Source organism: Oncorhynchus gorbuscha, linkage group LG14 (assembly GCF_021184085.1).
Source record: "Oncorhynchus gorbuscha isolate QuinsamMale2020 ecotype Even-year linkage group LG14, OgorEven_v1.0, whole genome shotgun sequence".
NCBI lineage: Eukaryota > Metazoa > Chordata > Actinopteri > Salmoniformes > Salmonidae > Oncorhynchus > Oncorhynchus gorbuscha.
In genome coordinates, this window is record NC_060186.1 from 35,230,793 (window position 1) to 35,248,847 (window position 18,055).

The 18,055-nt window shown below is 45.3% G+C and overlaps 1 protein-coding gene across 3 annotated transcripts; it reads right to left on the minus strand.

Moving 5' to 3' along the window:
- Window positions 1–9,778: 9,778 nt before the first annotated feature.
- Window positions 9,779–17,755, minus strand: LOC123995662 (serine/threonine-protein kinase Nek2-like). 3 transcript variants are annotated; one of them, XM_046299313.1, is made up of 9 exons: window positions 17,388–17,755; window positions 16,477–16,694; window positions 12,839–13,079; window positions 12,235–12,317; window positions 12,017–12,143; window positions 11,562–11,793; window positions 11,118–11,172; window positions 10,873–10,903; window positions 9,779–10,541 (listed from the first exon to the last, which is right to left on the minus strand). In XM_046299313.1, exons 1-9 carry the CDS (start codon window positions 17,481–17,483, stop codon window positions 10,428–10,430), a joined length of 1,197 nt encoding a protein of 398 aa, XP_046155269.1. In that variant the 5' UTR covers window positions 17,484–17,755; the 3' UTR covers window positions 9,779–10,427. The 3 variants fall into 3 exon arrangements, with proteins under 3 accessions (XP_046155269.1, XP_046155268.1, XP_046155270.1); XM_046299312.1 differs by having other exon boundaries at window positions 9,784–10,541; window positions 10,827–10,903; XM_046299314.1 differs by having other exon boundaries at window positions 10,414–10,541; window positions 10,796–10,903.
- Between the last annotated feature and the right edge of the window lie 300 nt (window positions 17,756–18,055).

The window sequence follows — 18,055 nt, forward strand, 5'->3', positions numbered from 1 at the left end:
CTGGATGGTTCCGACCTAGAATATGTGGACATCTATAAGTACCTAGGTGTCTGGCTAGACTGTAAACTCTCCTTCCAGACATATATGAAACATCTCCCATCTAAAATCAAATCTAGAGTCTGCTTTCTATTCAGCAACAAAGCCTCCTTCACTCACGCCGCCAAACTTACCATAGTAAAACTGACTATCCTACCGATCCTCGACTTCAGCGATGTCATCTACAAAATAGCTTCCAATACTCTACTCAGCAAACTGGATGCAGTTTATCACAGTGCCATCCGTTTTGTTACTAAAGCACCTTATACCACCCACCATTGCGACCTGTATGCTCTAGTCGGCTGGCCCCCGCTACATATTCGTCGCCAGACCCACTGGCTCCAGGTCATCTACAAGTCCATGCTAGGTAAAGCTCCGCCTTATCTCAGTTCACTGGTCACGATGGCAACACCCACCCGTAGCACGCGCTCCAGCAGGTGTATCTCACTGTTCATCCCTAAAGCCAACACCTCATTTGGCCGCCTTTCCTTACAGTTTTCTGATGCCTGTGACTGGAACGAATTGCAAAAATCGCTGAAGTTGGAGACTTTTATCTCCCTCACCAACTTTAAACATCTGCTATCTGAGCAGCTAACTGATCACTGCAGCTGTATATAGTCCATCGGTAAATAGCCCACCCAATTTACCTACCTCATCCCCATACTGTTTTTATTTATTTACTTTTATGCTCTTTTGCACACCAGTATCTCTACCTGCACATGACCATCTGATCATTTATCACTCGTGTTAATCTGCAAAATTGTAATTATTCGCCAACCTCCTCATGCCTTTTGCACACAATGTTTATAGACTCTTTTTTTTCTACTGTTATTGACTTGTTTATTGTTTACTCCACGTTTAACTCTGTTGTTGTCTGTTCACACTGCTATGCTTTACCTTGGCCAGGTCGCAGTTGTAAATGAGAACTTGTTCTCAACTAGCCTACCTGGTTAAATACATTTTAAAAAATGATGGCCTACCCCGGCCAAATCCTCCCGTTTCCCAGACGACCCTGTGCCAATTGTGCGCGGCCTAATGCTACTCCCATTCACGTCCGGTTGTGATACAGGCCGGGATCGAAGCTGGGTCTGTGGTGACGACTCTAGCACTGAAATACAGTGCTTTGCTGCGCCACCTGATTCATTAAAAAAAGTCACGACCGGGCTGATGGAAACATGAAACGCTGGTACAATTTTATAAATGTCGACAATATGTTCGTTCCACATGATGCACGTTTTGTTTTCTTCTCTTGCCCTTCACAGTGGAATAAAATAATCAAAGCTTTAGGGCGAAAAACAAAATGTGCATCCAGTGGGCCCCATGACCGAGCTTTGGAAACCCTGTATTTGGCTCGAGGAAATAAATTATGAACTTCACAGGGTGATGAATGTGCAAAGTAATGAACTTGATGATCCTTTCCATTAAATATCGACTTGTCTTATTCTGGTGACATGAAGATCGATGCTTGGCTGCAGTTTAACATATCCAAATAATATCGCTCTTATCCATATTAATCTCCTGATGTAGGTAGCCGACCCGCACTGTATGTACTAGTTGATAGCCAGAGGAAATTATTTGGACACGTAAACACCTTAATCGGCATTCCAGCTGTGCATTTGATCTCCGCAAATGCTAACGACAGCCGAGCGAGCCTACCACTTTAGTCCGAGTGAAATTAGTTCCGAACTGAATGTATGCGTCTAAGTCATTTTCACATACACATTTTATATGTCCGAAATCAGAATCATATATGCTTCCAAAAATAACATTATCGCTGTGTTAGAACGTTTATCATCTTCCGGTGCCGACTGAGATGGCCGCCTCGCTTCGCGTTCCTAGGAAACTATGCAGTTTTTTGTTTTTTTACGTGTTATTTCTTACATTAGTACCCCAGGTCATCTTAGGTTTCATTACATACAGTCGAGAAGAACTACTGAATATAAGATCAGCGTCAACTCACCATCAGTACGACCAAGAATATGTTTTCCGCGACGCGGATCCTGTGTTCTGCCTTACAAACAGGACAACGGAATGGATCGCATGCAGCGACCCAAGGAAACGACTCCGAAAAAGAGGGAAACGCGGCGGTGTTCTGGTCAGACTCCGAAAAGGGGCACATCGCGCACCACTTCCCAGTATTCTTCTTGCCAATGTCCAGTCTCTCAACAACAAGGTTGATGAAATCCGAGCAAGGGTGGCATTCCAGAGGGACATCAGAGACTGCAACGTTCTTTGCTTTACGGAGACATGGCTTACTGGGAAAACGCTATCCAGGGCGGTGCAGCCAACGGGTTTCTCCACGCATCGCGCCGACAGAAACAAACATCTCTCTGGTAAGAAGAGTGGCGGGGGCGTATGCCTCATGACTAACGGGACATGGTGTGATGAAGGAAACATACAGGAACTCAAATCCTTCTGTTCACCTGATTTAGAATTCCTCACAATCAAATGTAGACCGCATTATCTTCCAAGAGAATTCTCTTCGATTATAATCACAGCCGTATATATCCCCCCCCAAGCAGACACATCGATGGCTCTGAACTAACTTTATTTAACTCTTTGCAAACTGGAAAACATTTATCCGGAGGCTGCATTCATTGTAGCTGGGGATTTTAACAAAGCCAATCTGAAAACAAGACTCCCTAAATTTTATCAGCATATCGATTGCGCAACCAGGGGTGGTAAATCCTTGGATCATTGTTACTCTAACTTCCGCGACGCATATAAGGCCCTGCCCCGCCCCCCTTTCGGAAAAGCTGACCACGACTCCATTTTGCTGATCCCTGCCTACAGGCAGAAATTAAAACAAGAGGCTCCCACGCTGAGGTCTGTCCAACGCTGGTCAGACGAAGCTGACTCTACACTCCAAGACTGCTTCCATCACGTGGACTGGGACATGTTTCGTATTGCGTCAGATGGGAATATTGACGAATACGCTGATTCGGTGTGCGAGTTCATTAGAACGTGCGTCGAAGATGTCGTTCCCATAGCAACGATAAAAACATTCCCTAACCAGAAACCGTGGATTGATGGCAGCATTCGCGTGAAACTGAAAGCGCGAACCACTGCTTTTAATCAGGGCAAGGTGTCTGGCAACATGACTGAATACAAACAGTGCAGCTATTCCCTCCGTAAGGCTATTAAACAAGCTAAGCGTCAGTACAGAGACAAAGTGGAATCTCAATTCAATGGCTCAGACACAAGAGGCATGTGGCAGGGTCTACAGTCAATCACGGGATGTCTTGCTCCCAGGCAGACTAAATAACTTTTTTGCCCGCTTTGAGGACAATACAGTGCCACTGACACGGCCTGCAACGGAAACATGCGGTCTCTCCTTCACTGCAGCCGAGGTGAGTAAGACATTTAAACGTGTTAACCCTCGCAAGGCTGCAGGCCCAGACGGCATCCCCAGCCGCGCCCTCAGAGCATGCGCAGACCAGCTGGCCGGTGTGTTTACGGACATATTCAATCAAACCCTATACCAGTCTGCTGTTCCCACATGCTTCAAGAGGGCCACCATTGTTCCTGTTCCCAAGAAAGCTAAGGTAACTGAGCTAAACGACTACCGCCCCGTAGCACTCACTTCCGTCATCATGAAGTGCTTTGAGAGACTAGTCAAGGACCATATCACCTCCACCCTACCTGACACCCTAGACCCACTCCAATTTGCTTACCGCCCAAATAGGTCCACAGACGATGCAATCTCAACCACACTGCACACTGCCCTATCCCACCTGGACAAGAGGAATACCTATGTGAGAATGCTGTTCATCGACTACAGCTCGGCATTCAACACCATAGTACCCTCCAAGCTCGTCATCAAGCTCGAGACCCTGGGTCTCGACCCCGCCCTGTGCAACTGGGTACTGGACTTCCTGACGGGCCGCCCCCAGGTGGTGAGGGTAGGCAACAACATCTCCTCCCGCTGATCCTCAACACGGGGCCCCACAAGGGTGCGTTCTGAGCCCTCTCCTGTACTCCCTGTTCACCCACGACTGCGTGGCCACGCACGCCTCCAACTCAATCATCAAGTTTGCGGACGACACAACAGTGGTAGGCTTGATTACCAACAACGACGAGACGGCCTACAGGGAGGAGGTGAGGGCCCTCGGAGTGTGGTGTCAGGAAAATAACCTCACACTCAACGTCAACAAAACTAAGGAGATGATTGTGGACTTCAGGAAACAGCAGAGGGAACACCCCCCTATCCACATAGATGGAACAGTAGTGGAGAGGGTAGCTAGTTTTAAGTTCCTCGGCATACACATCACAGACAAACTGAATTGGTCCACTCACACTGACAGCGTCGTGAAGAAGGCGCAGCAGCGCCTATTCAAACTCAGGAGGCTGAAGAAATTCGGCTTGTCACCAAAAGCACTCACAAACTTCTACAGATGCACAATCGAGAGCATCCTGGCGGGCTGTATCACCGCCTGGTACGGCAACTGCTCTGCCCTCAACCGTAAGGCTCTCCAGAGGGTAGTGAGGACTGCACAACGCATCACCGGGGGCAAACTACCTGCCCTCCAGGACACCTACACCACCCGTTGTTACAGGAAGGCCATAAAGATCATCAAGGACATCAACCACCCGAACCACTGCCTGTTCACCCCGCTATCATCCAGAAGGCGAGGTCAGTACAGGTGCATCAAAGCTGGGACCGAGAGACTGAAAAACAGCTTCTATCTCAAGGCCATCAGACTGTTAAACAGCCACCACTAACACTGAGTGGCTGCTGCCAACACACTGTCATTGACACTGACCCAACTCCAGCCATTTTAATAATGGGAATTGATGGGAAATGATGTAAATATATCACTAGCCACTTTAAACAATGCTACCTTATATAATGTTACTTACCCTACATTATTCATCTCATATGCATATGTATATACTGTACTCTACATCATCGACTGCATCCTTATGTAACACATGTATCACTAGCCACTTTAACTATGCCACTTTGTTTACTTTGTCTACACACTCATCTCATATGTATATACTGTACTCGATACCATCTACTGTATGCTGCTCTGTACCATCACTCATTCATATATCCTTATGTACATGTTCCTTATCCCCTTACACTGTGTATAAGACAGTAGTTTTGGAATTGTTAGTAGATTACTTGTTGGTTATCACTGCATTGTCGGAACTAGAAGCACAAGCATTTCGCTACACTCGCATTAACATCTGCTAACCATGTGTATGTGACAAATAAAATTGGATTTGATTTGATTTATTTTGATCGACATTCTGCATTTGTCAGAGTGCCATCTGGTATCCTGATTTCAGATGTGTCCATGTAAACAGGATTATTAGGGAAATCGTTATTCTTGCAAAGCATGTAAACGTTTTAATCAAACTATTATATTAATTTGACTATCCACACAAATTGCATTATTGTGTGCATGTAACCGTACTCAATCAACAGATAAACCTTACAAGGTGAGAATGAGATCACTTGCATGTAACGTAACTCTTTCATTTAGAAATAAAGAGAATGTACATTCTACAACAATAATCCATCTCTGATTACATAGCTTCCTCTACAAGAGTGCACTCACCCTTACATGTTATATTCCCAAATCATTTACATACATGGTCACATTTCTTTGCAAACTGCTGAGAACATAAAATGAAACATTTAGAAAAGTGTAGCAAGAGCTGACCATCATGTAGCCCTAACCCACTTCCGGGTTGGAGCGAGTGGTCGCATCGGCACTTCGCTCCCGCGGGTAGTATAACTTTTTCATTACATTTCATTATATTTCATTATAGCACAACGGTTTGATTTGTCTAATCTTAGCAATTTCTTCTCAGCTAGCTACATAGCCGTCTTTGTATCAAAGATAATTGCGTAATTATCGTATTTCGCCGTCCTAACGTAGTCTTCACTAGCCAGCTAGCTAACGTCCACTGATTAGCTGCACTGGGAAAACTATTACACTCAACTGAACGACTTGATTAGTGTAGTGTTAGCTAGCTACATAGCTGTCTTTGCTGTCTTCGTATCTTCGTATCCAAGATAATTGTGTTGTTTAGGTTTAGAGTGTGTAGTCTTAGAGTGATTATCTTAATTTACAGAGGTTAGCTAGCCAGCTATTTGTCGTCCTTAACGTAGGAGACTCTGCTAGCTAGCCAACGCTAGCCAACGTCTTCTGAATAGAACTCAACAACCCGGTCGCATTCACAGGTAGTATCACATTTTCACTTCATTTCATTACAGTACAACGGTTTGATTTGTTTGATCGTAGCTAGCTACATAGCTAGCTACATAGCCGTCTTTGTATCAAAGATAATTGTGTAGTCTAGAGCGATTTTATAGGTTAGCTAGCCAGCCATTGTCGTTCTTTTAACGCAACGTAACGTAAACAACACTGCTAGCTAGCCAGCTAGCCCCCGAATAGCAACACTGCAGAAACTATTACACTCAACGGAACGACTTGATTAGTGTAGTGTCAACAACGCACCCACTGCCAGCTAGCCTACTTCAGCAGTACTGTATCATTTTAGTCAATAAGATTCTTGCTACGTAGCTTAACTTTTTGAACATTCGAGACGTGTAGTCCACTTGTCATTCCAATCTCCTTTGCATTAGCGTAGCCTCTTCTGTAGCCTGTCAACTATGTGTCTGTTTATCCCTGTTCTCTCCTCTCTGCACAGACCATACAAACGCTCCACACCGCGTGGCCGCGGCCACCCTACTCTGGTGGTCCCAGCGCGCACGACCCACGTGGAGTTCCAGGTCTCCGGTAGCCTCTGGAACTGCCAATCTGCGGTCAACAAGGCAGAGTTCATCTCAGCCTATGCCTCCCTCCAGTCCCTCGACTTCTTGGCACTGACGGAAACATGGATCACCAGACAACACTGCTACTCCTACTGCTCTCTCTTCGTCCACCCACGTGTTCTCGCACACCCCGAGAGCTTCTGGTCAGCGGGGTGGTGGCACCGGGATCCTCATCTCTCCCAAGTGGTCATTCTCTCTTTCTCCCCTTACCCATCTGTCTATCGCCTCCTTTGAATTCCATGCTGTGAGTTACCAGCCCTTTCAAGCTTAACATCCTTATCATTTATCGCCCTCCAGGTTCCCTCGGAGAGTTCATCAATGAGCTTGATGCCTTGATAAGCTCCTTTCCTGAGGACGGCTCACCTCTCACAGTTCTGGGTGACTTTAACCTCCCCACGTCTACCTTTGACTCTTTCCTCTCTGCCTCCTTCTTTCCACTCCTCTCCTCTTTTGACCTCAGCCTCTCACCTTCCCCCCCTACTCACAAGGCAGGCAATACGCTCAACCTCATCTTTACTAGATGCTGTTCTTCCACTAACCTCATTGCAACTCCCCTCCAAGTCTCCGACCACTACCTTGTATCCTTTTCCCTCTCGCTCTCATCCAACACCTCCCACACTGCCCCTACTCGGATGGTATCGCGCCGTCCCAACCTTCGCTCTCTCTCCCCCGCTACTCTCTCCTCTTCCATCCTATCATCTCTTCCCTCCGCTCAAACCTTCTCCAACCTATCTCCTGATTCTGCCTCCTCAACCCTCCTCTCCTCCTTTGACTCTCTATGTCCCCTATCCTCCAGGCCGGCTCGGTCCTCCCCTCCCGCTCCGTGGCTCGATGACTCATTGCGAGCTCACAGAACAGGGCTCCGGGCAGCCGAGCGGAAATGGAGGAAAACTCGCCTCCCTGCGGACCTGGCATCCTTTCACTCCCTCCTGTCTCTGCTGCTAAAGCCACTTTCTACCACGCTAAATTCCAAGCATCTGCCTCTAACCCTAGGAAGCTCTTTGCCACCTTCTCCTCCCTCCTGAATCCTCCTCCCCCCCTCCTCCCTCTCTGCAGATGACTTCGTCAACCATTTTGAAAAGAAGGTCGACGACATCCGATCCTTGTTTGCTAAGTCAAACGACACCGCTGGTTCTGCTCACACTGCCCTACCCTGTGCTCTGACCTCTTTCTCCCCTCTCTCTCCAGATGAAATCTCGCGTCTTGTGACGGCCGGCCGCCCAACAACCTGCCCGCTTGACCCTATCCCCTCCTCTCTTCTCCAGACCATTTCCGGAGACCTTCTCCCTTACCTCACCTCGCTCATCAACTCATCCCTGACCGCTGGCTACGTCCCTTCCGTCTTCAAGAGAGCGAGAATTGCACCCCTTCTGAAAAAACCTACACTCGATCCCTCCGATGTCAACAATTACAGACCAGTATCCCTTCTTTCTTTTCTCTCCAAAACTCTTGAACGTGCCGTCCTTGGCCAGCTCTCCCGCTATCTCTCTCTGAATGACCTTCTTGATCCAAATCAGTCAGGTTTCAAGACTAGTCATTCAACTGAGACTGCTCTCCTCTGTATCACGGAGGCGCTCCGCACTGCTAAAGCTAACTCTCTCTCCTCTGCTCTCATCCTTCTAGATCTATCGGCTGCCTTCGATACTGTGAACCATCAGATCCTCCTCTCCACCCTCTCCGAGTTGGGCATTTCCGGCGCGGCCCACGCTTGGATTGCGTCCTACCTGACAGGCCGCTCCTACAAGGTGGCGTGGCGAGAATCTGTCTCCTCACCACGCGCTCTCACCACTGGTGTCCCCCAGGGCTCTGTTCTTGGCCCTCTCCTATTCTCGCTATACACCAAGTCACTTGGCTCTGTCATAACCTCACATGGTCTCTCCTATCATTGCTATGCAGACGACACACAATTAATCTTCTCCTTTCCCCCTTCTGACGACCAGGTGGCGAATCGCATCTCTGCATGTCTGGCAGACATATCAGTGTGGATGACGGATCACCACCTCAAGCTGAACCTCGGCAAGACGGAGCTGCTCTTCCTCCCGGGGAAGGACTGCCCGTTCCATGATCTCGCCATCACGGTTGACAACTCCATTGTGTCCTCCTCCCAGAGCGCCAAGAACCTTGGCGTGATCCTGGACAACACCCTGTCGTTCTCAACCAACATCAAGGCGGTGGCCCGTTCCTGTAGGTTCATGCTCTACAACATCCGCAGAGTACGACCCTGCCTCACACAGGAAGCGGCGCAGGTCCTAATCCAGGCACTTGTCATCTCCCGTCTGGATTACTGCAACTCGCTGTTGGCTGGGCTCCCTGCCTGCGCCATTACACCCCTTCAACTCATCCAGAACGCCGCAGCCCGTCTGGTGTTCAACCTTCCCAAGTTCTCTCACGTCACCCCGCTCCTCCGTTCTCTCCACTGGCTTCCAGTTGAAGCTCGCATCCGCTACAAGACCATGGTGCTTGCCTACGGAGCTGTGAGAGGAACGGCACCTCAGTACCTCCAGGCTCTGATCAGGCCCTACACCCAAACAAGGGCACTGCGTTCATCCACCTCTGGCCTGCTCGCCTCCCTACCACTGAGGAAGTACAGCTCCCGCTCAGCCCAGTCAAAACTGTTCGCTGCGCTGGCCCCCCAATGGTGGAACAAACTCCCTCACGACGCCAGGACAGCGGAGTCAATCACCACCTTCCGGAGACACCTGAAACCCCACCTCTTTAAGGAATACCTAGGATAGGATAAGTAATCCCTCTCACCCCCCCCCTTTAAGATTTAGATGCACTATTGTAAAGTGACTGTTCCACTGGATGTCATAAGGTGAATGCACCAATTTGTAAGTCGCTCTGGATAAGAGCGTCTGCTAAATGACTTAAATGTAAATGTAATCAAAATGCCCATTTGAGATGAATAGGAGACAAGCCAAGGGCAAAGGAACAATAAAAGACAAATGTCAATCAGATAACAATTCCACTGAAACAGACATTTGTTGGGTCACCAGTGTCTATTTTTTAACAGAAAACAATGGCCTCGACATTTGCCAACCCTTCCCAATTCCTAAACTCATATTTGCAAAACATTTACATATTTCCAGCAGTGTATGTGGGAGTGGACACCCATTTATACATCTCTGGATACTGTACCAACACAGCCCTTGAAATATATTTTTAATGCCACAGTATGTACAAAGCATCATAACTTCAGTGCAATTCAGTCTAACATCGACACGTTTGAAATGTCGAGGTGAAAAAAACATTCACACCACTAAAAAACATATATTTGGTATCCAATATTTAGCCATTTCATCACAGTACAATCACTCACACTATGATACAAATAAATTAAAGCTACACATTTTCCCTAAAGGGTGTGAACACTAGCTTTCAGTAGCTCTAAAACTCTATTAGTCAGAAAGACTGAGCAGAGACCAGTAGCTTCTGGGACGTAGCTCAGACATCCATTCACATGACACTGATAATCAGGCCCTAAACAGCAGGCTCTCCTGGTGCTAGCGGATGCCTAGGATCTGCCTGCTCTTGAGCTGGTAGTTCTTCTCCACCTCCTCCAGGGCCTGGGTCCGCAGGTTGGCTGCCTGCAGCCTCCTCTTCAGCCCCAGCTCCTGGCTCTTCTCACTCTGCTTCTGATCAGGCCTCTGATTCTCTTTGCTGTCTCTGGCAAAACTGACCTTCTTTTCAAGGGGGACATTCTCCTCTCCCACATCTAAGGGGGCCAAGATGGCAAAAAGTTACACATGTTGAACAGGTTTTATTGAGCGCTACATTATGTGCAGATAAAATACCCTCCCATAATATGTTACCAAAACAATTCTCAAGTTCGTAATTTGCCCAGAGAAAAACACAGGTGTCTTTTAAAGTGACCTAAATGTATTCCCTCCCCTTTATTTGATCTGAAAACATGGCTACCCTATATCATATTGTTCAACTTCAATAAAGAAGCAAAATCACGTATCCTCCCTTTTCCTGGTTTTTCACTTGACACCCATACCCATGTCATTGGAATAGAGTGGTGGCAGGGTCTTCTGCTGTTTTACCAGGTTGCAGCTCTTCAACAAACTCTCTGCTCTGAAATGAAAATAAATTGTTGGGAGTCAAAATAGAGTATAGCCAACCCTCTTGCAGTTTTATAGCAAGGAATGTGATTATGACAGCAAAGCGTGAAGGAAAGTAGCATTAACACATCTTGGAGGACTAAAGCCTTAGCAGTTAGTCTAATGTGACATTAAAACAGCAGTTTTCTGCATTTCAAGTGAAGTGATCCAAGGGAGCTTTGTTTTACCTGGCAAGTTTCTCATTCGATAGTCTCTCGTGAACACAAAGCTCCTGCTCCCGCTCTGTAGGAGGAATATATATTTTTTATTTTTATTTAACTAGGCAAGTCAGTTAAGAACAAATTCTTATTTACAGTGAAAGCCTAATTCACCAGAGTTACAGCATAAAAATTCCACAGATTCCAAACAATTCAGTCTATATACACTCAGTAGCATAGCCAGTGACACATTGACTACAAACAACAATCATTATAGATGTTTCAGCAGTCCACACCAAGCAACACTGATTAAAAGAACATCCGTGTTCCAACACCAGAGGGGTCTCATCTGTGACTGACATTATAGGGACCAGGGTTGGGGTTGAATCAGTTTTCAATTCAGTCAATTTAAGTTAATTGAAATTTCAATTAAGAACAAAATTAAGCTTAATCGTGATAAGGGTAAACACTCACGCTCCAGCCTCTCCTCGCACTCTTTTAGGGCCTTCTCCCTTTCCCGCAGCAATTGCTCCTTGAGCCTCAGCGCCGCAGCGGTCGGGGAGGTTGAAGACCCGGCTGGCTTTGGGTTCTCTGGATTAGCCGAACTCCTCCAGTTGCGCGCCTGCATCCTCCTCTGCTCATCGGTGACTACGTCCACCAACAGGCTGCTCTGGAGAATGGACTCCACCGAGGGCCTCAGGTAGTCCTGGCAACGAGGCACAACAACAGCCAAATCAACAAAGAGTAGAATGGTGGGCAGGAGGGATTAAAATCTCTTGACATTGAAATTGTATTTTGAGCATAATAATGTGCTTGGCGATGGAGACAAATAATAATCTCCTCAACAGGTATGCTGCAGTGAGGAGTTGCTCACAAGATGACTTGAACTTTAGATGGAGATTTTCTGTGCCGTGAAACATATTCCAAACCTTTAAATGGAGCATTCTGGACAGGAGTGTGTTCAGCTCCTCTGAGTACCGGTAGGGGATCCTCCTGAACTTCCCCTCTCGGATCTTCTCTGCCAGCTCTTTTTGGTTATAAGCTGTGAAAGGAGGCCTTGATGGAAGAAACATGCATCAGACTGTAGTCTAAGGCATTGACTGAGGGATATTTAGTAAGAATATAGATGACCGGTAAGGTAACTTACGATAAGGCACAGAGTTCATACAACAAGCATCCCAGGGACCAGATATCCGATTTCTCGTTGTAGGACATGCGATTAATTTGTTCCTGTAAAATATGGAATTGTCCACACATGGACAGATTGATTAGAAAACTAGAGTATGGGGTGGGAGGGAGGAGGTGTTGTATTTTTCTGTACCAATTATGTTGATTGTCCTGTTTGAAAATGGGCAAATCCATATGAATTGCATCACTTTTTGACAGCCTCCCTTTTGATTTAAATATACATTTCCATACATGTTTGTCCATGGAAGAAGTGGTCAGAAAGTGACATTTTGGACCTGAATGCCAAAACATTCAGGAAATAGGTGCTCAAAGTTGACCCATTTTGCATTCTCCACCAAACCATGAGACACCATGTTTTCATCAATGGAAAAGATAAACGATTGAGTTTGATATAATTTAAATGCTTTCAAATAGTTGTCAAACTACTTTATAATTTACCCAAATCCAATAAATGTGTTTAAAAAAAACCCAGAGTATCTGGTTGAAAAAAAAAAGTTTTACTTTTAAAACCATAATCATAGGATTCACAATTCCCAAAGCCTTTGCTTTTGCTATTGACTCACAGGCGACATGTAGTAAGGGGTTCCGACGAAAGTCTTAGCGAAACTGGTGTCATGGTTCAGGATTCTTGCGAGACCAAAGTCACCGAGCTTGACATTTTGCTTGACATCCAGGAAGATATTGGCGGGCTTGAGATCTCTGTGCAGCACTGTGGCCCCACCATCGCTCCGGCGATGGCACTCCTTCAGTGCAAGAGTGAGCTGTGCCATGACTCGCATGATGAATTCCTCCTCCAAGTAACGCCTGCCCAGAAGGAACACAACATGCACAGAGTTACCAACCAACACGCTTACCTTGAACATGCCAAATGCAATTTGTATTATTCTTTTTAGTCATGACAACCCTCAGAGTTTGCCTACAGGCTGGGAGGCCAGTGGTCAACACCCTCAAAGGGTGGGTATCCGCCGTTCGCTACCTAGGTGTCAGAGGGATGGCCATTGGATATACAGTGGGGCAAAAAAGTATTTAGTCAGCCACCAATTGTGCAAGTTCTCCCACTTAAAAAGATGAGAGAGGCCTGTAATTTTCATCATAGGTACACTTCAACTATGACAGACAAAATGAGGAAAAAAAATCCAGAAAATCACATTGTAGGGTTTTTCATGAATTTATTTGCAAATTATGGTGGAAAAATAAATATTTGGTCAATAACAAAAGTGTATCTCAATACTTTGTTATATACCCTTTGTTGGCAATGACAGAGGTCAAACATTTTCTGTAAGTCTTCACAAGGTTTTCACACACTCTTGCTGGTATTTTGGCCCATTCCTCCATGCAGATCACCTCTAGAGCAGTGATGTTTTGGGGCTGTTGCTGGGCAACACGGACTTTCAACTCCGTCCAAAGATTTTCTATGGGGTTGAGATCTGGAGACTGGCTAGGCCACTCCAGGACCTTGAAATGCTTCTTACGAAGCCACTCCTTCGTTGCCCGGGCGGTGTGTTTGGGATCATTGTCATGCTGAAAGACCCAGCCACGTTTCATCTTCAATGCCCTTGCTGATGGAAGGAGGTTTTCACTCAAAATCTCACAATACATGGCCCCATTCATTCTTTCCTTTACACGGATCAGTCGTCCTGGTCCCTTTGCAGAAAAACAGCCCCAAATCATGTTTCCACCCCCATGCTTCACAATAGGTATGGTGTTCTTTGCATGCAACTCAGCATTCCTTGTCCTCCAAACACGACGAGTTGAGTTTTAACCAAAAAGTTAGATTTTGGGTTCATCTGACCATATGACATTCTCCCAATCTTCTTTTGGATCATCCAAATGCTCTCTAGCAAACTTCAGACGGGCCTGGACATGTACTGGCTTAAGCAGGGGGACACGTTTGGCACTGCAGGATTTGAGGTAGTGTGTTACTGATGGTAGGCTTTGTTACTTTGGTCCCAGCTCTCTGCAGGTCATTCACTAGGTCCCCCCGTGTGGTTCTGGGATTTTTGCTCACCGTTCTTGTGATCATTTTGACCCCACGGGGTGAGATCTTGCGTGGAGCCCCAGATCGAGGGAGATTATCAGCGGTCTTGTATGTCTTCCATTTCCTAATAATTGCTCCCACAGTTGATTTCTTCAAACCAAGCTGCTTACCTATTGCAGATTCAGTCTTCCCAGCCTGGTGCAGGTCTACAATTTTGTTTCTGGTGTCCTTTGACAGCTCTTTGGTCTTGGCCATAGTGGAGTTTGGAGTGTGACTGTTTGAGGTTGTAGACAGGTGTCTTTTATACTGATAACAAGTTCAAACAGGTGCCATTAATACAGGTAACGAGTGGAGGACAGAGGAGCCTCTTAAAGAAGAAGTTACAGGTCTGTGAGAGCCAGAAATCTTGCTTGTTTGTAGGTGACCAAATACTTATTTTCCACCATAATTTGCAAATAAATTCATGAAAAATCCTACAATGTGATATTCAGGATTTTTTTTTCTCATTTTGTCTGTCATCGTTGAAGTGTACCTATGATGAAAATGACAGGTCTCTCTCATCTTTTTAAGTGGGAGATCTTGCACAATTGGTGGCTGACTAAATACCTTTTTGCCCCACTGTATGTAGTGCATTCGGAAAGTATTCAGACCCTTGACCGTTTCCACATGTTATTACATTACAGCCGTACTCTAAAATGGATTACGTCGTTTTCCCCCCTCATCAATCTTCACACAATGCCAAAGCAAAAAAACAGTAAAAAATCAATGTAAAAAATGTTTGCATATTTATAAAATCGGAAATATCACATTTATATAAGTATTCAGACCTTTTACTCAGTACTTTGTTGAAGCACCTTTGGCAACGATTACAGCCTAGAGTATTCGTTGGTATGACGCTACAAGCTTGGCACACCTGTATTAGGGGGAGTTTCTCCCATTCTTCTCTGCAAATCCTCTCAAGTTCTGTCAGGTTGGATGGGGAGCGTCGCTGCATAGCTATTTTCAGGTCTCTCCTGAGATGTTTGATCTGGTTCAAGTCCAGGCTCTGGATGGTTCACTCAAGGACATTCAGAGACTCTCCTGCATTGTCTTGCTGTGTGCTAAGTGTTGTTGTCCTATTGGAAGGTGAACCTTCGCCCCAGTCTGAGGTCCTGAGCGTTCTGGAGCAGGTTTTCATCAAGAAGCTCTCTGTACTTTGCATCGTTTATCTTTCCCTTGATCCTGACAAGTCTCCCAGTCCCTGAAATACATCCCCACAGAACGATGCTGCTACCACCATGCCTCACCTTAGGGATGGTGCCAGGTTTCCTCCAGATGTGACGCTTAACATTCAGGCCAAAGAGTTCAATCTTGGTTTCATCAGACCAGAAAATATTGTTTCTCATGATCTGAGAGTTCTTTAGATTCCTTTTGGCAAACTCCAAGCGTACTGTCATGTGCCTTTTACTGAGGAGTGGCTCTCGTCTGGCCACTATCATAAAGGCCTGATTGGTGGAATGCTGCAGAGATGGTTGTCCTTCTGGAAGGTTCTCCTATCTCCACAGAGGAACTCTGGAGCTCTGTCAGGGTGACCATCGGGTTCTTGGTCACCTCCCTGACCAAGGCCCTTCTCCCCCGATTGCTCAGTTTAGCCTGGTGGCCAGCTCTAGGAAGTCATTTAAGAATGATGGAGGCTACTGTGCTCTTGGGGACCTTCAATGCTGCAGATCTGTGCATCGACACGATCCTGTCTCGGAGCTCTACCGACAATTCCTTTGACCTCAAGGCTTGGTTTTTGCTCTGACATACATTGTCAAAGGTGGGACCTCATATAGACAGGTGTGTGCCTTTCCAAATCATGTCCAATCAATTGAATTTACAACAGGTGGACACTAATCAAGCTGTGGAAACATCTCAAGGATGATCAATGGAAACAGGATGCACCTGAGCTCAATTTCAAGTCTCATAGCAAAGGGTCTGAATAATTGTGCAAATAAGGCATTTATTTATTTTTACTCGCATTTTCATTTTACTACAAAAATTCTAAAAACCTGTTTTTGATTTGTCATTATGGGTTATTCTGTGTAGATTGATGAGTAAAAAATTGAATTGAATACATTTTAGAAGAAGGCTGTAACGTAACAAAATGTGGAAAAAGGGAAGGGGTCTGAATACTTTAGGAATGCACTGTATACATGGATGGACAAGGAAACCAAGGTAAACACGACAGCACAAAACACACACCTTTCTTTGATGCATCTGGTGATGAGGCTGGAGAGGTCGCCGCCTTTGCAGTGCTCCATAACGATGTACAGTGTAGTGTTGGTCCGATCTATGATGCGGTCATAATATCTCACAATGTTTGGATGCCTCAGTTCACGGAGGAGGTTGACCTCGGACACCAGCATTTGCTTCTCGCTCTCAGCCATTGCGCCGTAGTCCAGCGCCTTCCAAACTAGAATCTATGATGAAACCCAAACACCACAAAACTAAGCATTTATTGATTGGCCAAATGTTATTTCGTTTCTAAGGTTTCACAGGAAATGCATGGAATAAAATGCTTGATGTTGGGAACATACTTTAAAAGATGGCAAATAAACATATACATTGAAGGCTAGGTACTAACCAGCTACTTGTTTTACTTCAAATGCTGTATGGTTCACATACATAACGTTAGCTATATGACACCAAATCCTCAGTTGCAGGTAAACAACATAGCTTATGATTTAGTTTTGTTCATAGATATCGGGAGGTCTGGTGTGCCCCTTTCTGTTTATTGAGGTCATTTTTTGAATCCCTTTGGCTCAAGAGCCCAGAAGCTAACGTACCTGGCCTGGTGGCTTACTTGGTGAACTCAATGGAGTTGAGTTTATTACGCTAGTGGCCATGTTAACTAGCTAGCTAAAGTTAGCTATTAAGCATAACGTTAGCTACACAAAGTCGAACCATATATTCAATTAAATTCAATTGACTTTATTGACATAACAATTTAATTATTACTTACATTGTCAAAGTATACATATCGAAAAATAAAAATAAACAAAAAGTATATATTTATATATAAATAAATTCACTAACGTTACTGTAGACAGGTGCTAGCTTCTAACGTTAGCTAGCTAGGTAACAGTGCACGCTGTAAAAAGCAAAACACTTACCTTCCCATCAGATTTTCTCCGTATTTTCTGACATTTGCCATAAGACCCTGATCCTATGGTATACAACACCCTATAATCGTCAACACGAGATGGCATTTTGGCGAAGCTAGCTAGCTAAATGCAAAGTTTGCATCCAAGGTAGCTACGGTAGCTTACTGTAACGTTACTGTACTGTACTTAGCTCACGTAGCTAGTTGCAGGTGTTCAGCGAAGGAGAGGAACAACTTTACTCTGGCAATGGAAATATTTTGTACGTTTTCTTTCCTTAAATAATGTTAGCAAATGTAATTGCTGGCAATATATCTTCGATCACTTATTTATAAGTGACAGTGATTTGTGTAGATGACGGTTTAAAATTGGTGCCTGAATTATTCAATGTGGTTGGTCCGCATTCAGAATATTCTGATTGGCTGGAATTAAGATACAACCTGCAGGTTGCTAAGCATCTGACACCCGCAAGATCTGGCGCGGGTGTTTAAAGAGGAGGAATCTTTTAAATTGATATGCATGTCAAAATTAAAATGTACTCATGTAATTTTTAAAAAACATCACAGCACCCAATGTATAAATCTAAAATCTTCCTTACTGATTACGCTACTCTGTGTGATATAATCTCACCACAAGGTGGCAGTAAAAGCAAACTGTACTTTATTCTCCCCCAAGGTGAC